We start from the raw sequence: 5,350 nt of genomic DNA on the forward strand, positions 1-5,350 counted from the left end.
TGCCTGCAGCTCCCTCCCACTTCCCGCTGGGGCCCTAAGGCTGCACATTCCTGACCTGGCTGCAGACCCCAAGCTCAAGGCCCCTTGCACCACCTTGGCTAGGCAGCACCCCCAGTTCCAGCTCCCTCCCTCCCTATGGTAGCCTCAATCCTGCCCCCCCCCTAAATTTACCTGCAGCTGCTCTCATGCTGCCTGGCTGCCATGTGCATGTGTGCACACACACATACACATGGCACCCCCTGCCTGATCACCCTCCTCCCACTCCCCCAAGCCCCTTGCAGGCTGGAACTCTGCCAACCTGCAAGGGGAAACCTGCTGTTTCCTACGGTTTTTTTTCTCCTTTAAAGAAAAAAAATGTGGATTTTCTCGTTTAAAATGATAAAAGTCAGGTTTTTCCATGGAGAATGGAAAAGCTGGACTTCTGCATATCACTACATATTGCAAGGATCTGAGCAAACAAAGCATCTCTCATCTTCCGAGAAACCTGCACCCAGCCTCAGTGACCAGTTCACCTCCTGCTTGCCTATACTGGGCTTAAAAAAAAATCACTTGTGCGCACAAAATGCTCATCATCCTTCTTGCAAAATATGTGCAGGGATTTACACATCCCAATATAATAATATTTGGCAAACTGGCATCCAAAAAGATTTCTATATAGTGCCATCCCATCTTCAATCAGCATACACTACCATCATCCTACAATGGCTCAGTGTGTAATTATTGGGGTGTTAGCAAATACACAGCAGAAGTGGGCTATGTGACAGTTCCTTTAATCTTACAGGTTCCCCATGAACCCTCCTCCATTCCTCCCCACCACACTGCTGACTGACTAAGAGGCCCTGGTAGCCCTGCTGCTTGCTGCTGACCAGCTGCAAGGCAAAAATGGCGCCATATTTAAAACCATGGTTTTCATGTCCCTGACAATTAGAAGTGAGCAGCAGGGTCCCTCTGCCAATCGGCAGAGGGTGGTGCACAGGGGAACATACAAGATTCAAGGAGCCTCTGAGCAGCCCACTTCCACCATTAATTCAGTAGGGCCCTAGTAATTATACCTTCTGCCAGTAGCTTTCAGGTGAAGGTATCACTTCATGAGCCAGGGCAGTAACTAGATTCCCTCACAGCGGTAAGTACAGCTATTCCTGGTGATAAGCATGAAGGGGAAAATGGTTCTTTCTTGTCCAAAAAGTTAAGTATCAGTTCTATTCTGGCTTCAGGCACTTTGGCAACACATCCCACACTGATGTTCATGAACTTGCCTTTATGGGTTTGACCAACATTTTCCACAAGTAATACCATCTCAGCAGCTAACAGTTAAGAACTCGTTGTACCAGATAAGAACAGCCCCATGCCATATGATCCCCATAGGTGAATATTCTGTTAAAACCATTTTTCCCCCAGGTAAAACAACTATATCTACCAGCTCCAAGTAAACCACCTCACAAACCTCCATCACCACAATAATGACAAGTGAATTCTTAAGACCCTACTGATTAGTTACTGAACCATCAGTCTGGGTTAGCCAGTTACCTGGGATAGCCAGTTAACAGTGGCAACACACTTCTGACTGGAACTGTTTCCTCCATTTGAGTGCCATGGCATTGCAGAGTCAAGGTAACAGCTCCATGAGGGCAGCCCTCTTCACACAGACCCTAACCCAAATCTGGTCATCCCAAATCTGCTCAGCAATGTTACCACTAATCTACACTAACTTGTCTTGAATCAACCATGGAAGTCCACATACAGGCAATTCACACCAACTAAATCAGTGGTTCTTTACCTTTCTAGATACAAGGCACCCCTGCATAAAGCTTTTGTGAACTAAGCGGCACCTCACATAGAAAATTAACTTAGGATAATGCTTACCCACTTGCAGAAGGGCATAATATTAGTCAAAAGCCAAAAGGTCCATGATTTATCATTTAGTTTATTGGACTGGGCCCCAACAGAGTCAACAGCATTTCAAACCAAAATCTCCTTCCAAGCTGTATCCCTCACAGACTGCCTCTTTCTGTTCTCTCCTCTGTTTTTTAAGCTCCCAGTGGGAAACTCCCTCATTACCAAAATGCACCACAGCTGCAGGTTCTTAGTAGAGCTGGCTGGTTAAGGAGACAGACCTTCCTGTTACAATTCTACAGTATATACTTTAAAAAAGAGAGAGTCTTGAGTTTGAGTGTAAGTTAAAGTTTTGATGCAGAAGACATTAATGACTAATGCTGTATGGTCCATGTTACTGCAGGACATCAGACAAGATCATTAATTATCTTTTACTGAAACTTAATCCTAGCTATTTCCCATTCTAACACAAAATGAAGGGCTTAATTAGGTGTCTTACTGTGTGCACCGGACTTCTATAGTTCTTTCACTTTTTATTATAGGTTAACAGTTAAAAAAGTTATAAGTGAAATGGTCTCTGGTAAAATCTGTTGATAGCACTGCATTTGATTTAGGAAGCCACCCAATTCTGGAGATGTTATATATATATATATATATATGGAATTTTAGACAAGCTCAGCTCACATTAGAAAAACATAGGAATTGTGAGAGTCAATCTTCCCATATATTTAATTAATTTCTGAGCATCATGCCATTAATGGTACTCTGTAAAACGCAATGATCACGTATCTCCAAAATGAAGAGCAATACAACGTAATGTGAAACATCATACCAGATCCAAGTCATCACTGCTGGACAGAAGTTTAATGTATGCGCCACCACAATCTATGCCTTCTTGAAAATTCACTTCATATCTGAATTGAAGAAAATAAGTAAGCATACTGTTGAGATCTTAAAATTCACTCCTGATTTGCAATTTTAAAATCAATCCATTCTTAAGATTGTGTATTATCATTAGTATTCTTATATTCATTAGTACCCCCAAATACTTTTGTAGAATTGGCTAAAACATTTAATATAATTGCAACAGAAGGCAATTAACATTTGAAATGAATTTAAAACACCACCGTGCTAGTAATATCTAATAAAAAAGTTTGAGAATAACTTTCGCTCCGCAGAAGCTTGTCATCTTCGTGCTTAGTCTGTAACACCGTCTACATTTAGCTACAGCAGCCATTTCCCTTAGCTGCTTCTAAACTACCTACAGCAGTGGTTTTCAACCTGTGGTTCATGGACCCCTGGGGTTCTGCAGACTATGTAAGGGATCCACAAAAGATGACTATGATCAAAAGCATGTGAATACCCACACTTACCATTCACAGGAACCCACACCTCCCTCTGAAGTTTCCAAAGGATTCGACAAATGAAAAAAGGTTGAAAACCACTGACCTACAGGAATCTGGAAGCACTGTAACTATGTTAGTACAGTGCTCTGCTGATGCCAGTTTACCCTGCTAAAAATCCCAGAGTACAGCACAAACACAGCTGTACTGTTGGGACCGGACCTACCTTGGGTCTCTATGAGGCACTGCATTACATCATGTAGAAATATCCTACAAATCAATCAACTCTTTTAAAAATTCTAAACCTGCATTTTCTATTTATAGCTACCTGAAATTATCTCAAAAGCCTTCTATTTTCAACAGTTTTATATAAGATTTATGGATTCTTAAATATTTTTCTGTTACTCAAAACCTATTCTCCTCAATTTTAACATAACAGAATAAAAAAAAAAAACAACTTTATTTGGTTCCAAAGATTTAAAAACTAAAAATATTACTTTTAAATGTCTTACTTGTATATTTAACTCCATCATATATTTCAGATTTTTCTACAGTTAAGGCAAACAATGGTGCAATGGAAGTCAGATTTCATAGACATTAGGGCTGGAAGGGACCTTGAGAGATCATTGAGTCCAGCCCCCTGCCCAAAGGGCAGGAAGTCAGCAGGGGTCATAGGATCCCAGCAAGATAGACATCCAAATGTCTCTTGAAGGCTCTTGAATCTTGGAACAAAAATATTAAGTTATTTTTAAAGATATGTCAGTGTTAGAAAAAAATTTAAATACAAGTCTAAAGAGTTACTTACTGAACAATCAAAGGCTTATCAGCAAAAATAAATGGCTTTGTTAGCATAGCTGATATGGCATGATGCTTTGCTGTTGACTTTAATACTAATCCTTGGTCTCCAGGCACTGTGTTTTCTTTTAGCCCTTCTACTTCCCATCTTCCTAAAACAAAAACATGTATGTAAGGTTTGCAAAACAGCAAGATGAAGTAAAGAAATTAGTGCCATCTTGAAAATAAATTATGAAAACTAGGAAATATTACTTGCGTACGGTCAGAAAAGGTTCATGCAACAATAACTTGTGGCTGTGTTTGGTATTTCCTTATAGGTATTGCTACTGCAACTTAACTGCTACTGCGCTAAAAAAACTGCCAGGAACAAATTGTGATGGTCAGTGCTTAAGTTAGAGAACAATCTTAAAGACAGCCATTCAATTTGTAACTGATGACATTAACATGGATACAAAAACCTTTAAAAAAAGCCAACCGCAAAATCATATAGCAAGTTCTACTAGAATCTGACCACTCCAGCTTACATTTAAACTTAGACATGGGAAAAGTAAAGTAAATATTGCATGGATGTTTTCAGTTCACATTTTTCTAACAGATCACTGAAAAAAAAAAAAAAATCATTCGTTTACACTATTTACTGCTATTTTTCTAGCAACCCATTACAAAACCACTGTATTCATAGCTATTGCTACTGAGCTGCATATCCATTTTTAGTAAAAATGTATTTTTAAACAGCTGACACAAAAAACTAATATAGCTATAAAAAAGGCTAACAGGAAAACAACAACCTAGTTATACTTGGAAAACATAAGTTCTTGATTAATAAGAAAGACCAAAGCACGATAAATGCTACGCATTTCTAAAATGATTAACCATAAGGGTGGACAGTGAAGGAAAACCTTATATACATTTTAATATAGAAGCTTTTTCAGTCCAGTAACTCTAAAGGTACACCACAAACTTGGAGCATAATTTTTAAAAGCATGCATATTCACTAACTTCTGATTATCTGCAATACTGCATACATGCAAGGTAGAATACAATTCAGATTTCTAACTTTTTGTCACAATAATCAAGATTATATTAATGATTTACGTCTTTAAATATGAAATATGATCTCTGAATTACTACTCACATTTATCAAACTCTATTATCAAACAAATCATTTCAACTTCACAAGCAGCAAATAAGGTACTTAAGTTCTCACTTACAGGTAATATTTCAGGCCTGTGCAGACCTAGAGAATGCAGTCTCTTTTTGCATTGTGAAACCTTTTGAAAAGGTTTACTTCTGTACTATGATTTTACAGATTTTTAAAAAAAAATATACTGCATCCCTTCTTGCTTCTCCAATTCAAAACCCCCTAGATTCATAGATTA

At 38.7% G+C, this 5,350-nt stretch overlaps 1 protein-coding gene across 5 annotated transcripts in view; it reads right to left on the minus strand.

The window, feature by feature from the left end:
* Positions 1-5,350, minus strand: part of CLGN (calmegin) — an 85,283-nt gene that overhangs the window by 51,143 nt on the left and 28,790 nt on the right. For all 5 annotated transcript variants that reach the window (XM_019522114.1, XM_019522115.1, XM_019522112.1 and 2 more), the window contains exons 5-6: positions 3,982-4,123; positions 2,666-2,747 (exon numbers count right to left, since the gene is read on the minus strand). In XM_019522114.1, coding sequence (XP_019377659.1) covers positions 2,666-2,747; positions 3,982-4,123 — 224 coding nt within the window. The remainder of the gene's footprint in view (positions 1-2,665; positions 2,748-3,981; positions 4,124-5,350) is intronic.

The sequence above is a fragment of the Gavialis gangeticus genome, unplaced genomic scaffold (assembly GCF_001723915.1).
Source record: "Gavialis gangeticus isolate Ggan-Ray unplaced genomic scaffold, GavGan_comp1, whole genome shotgun sequence".
NCBI lineage: Eukaryota > Metazoa > Chordata > Crocodylia > Gavialidae > Gavialis > Gavialis gangeticus.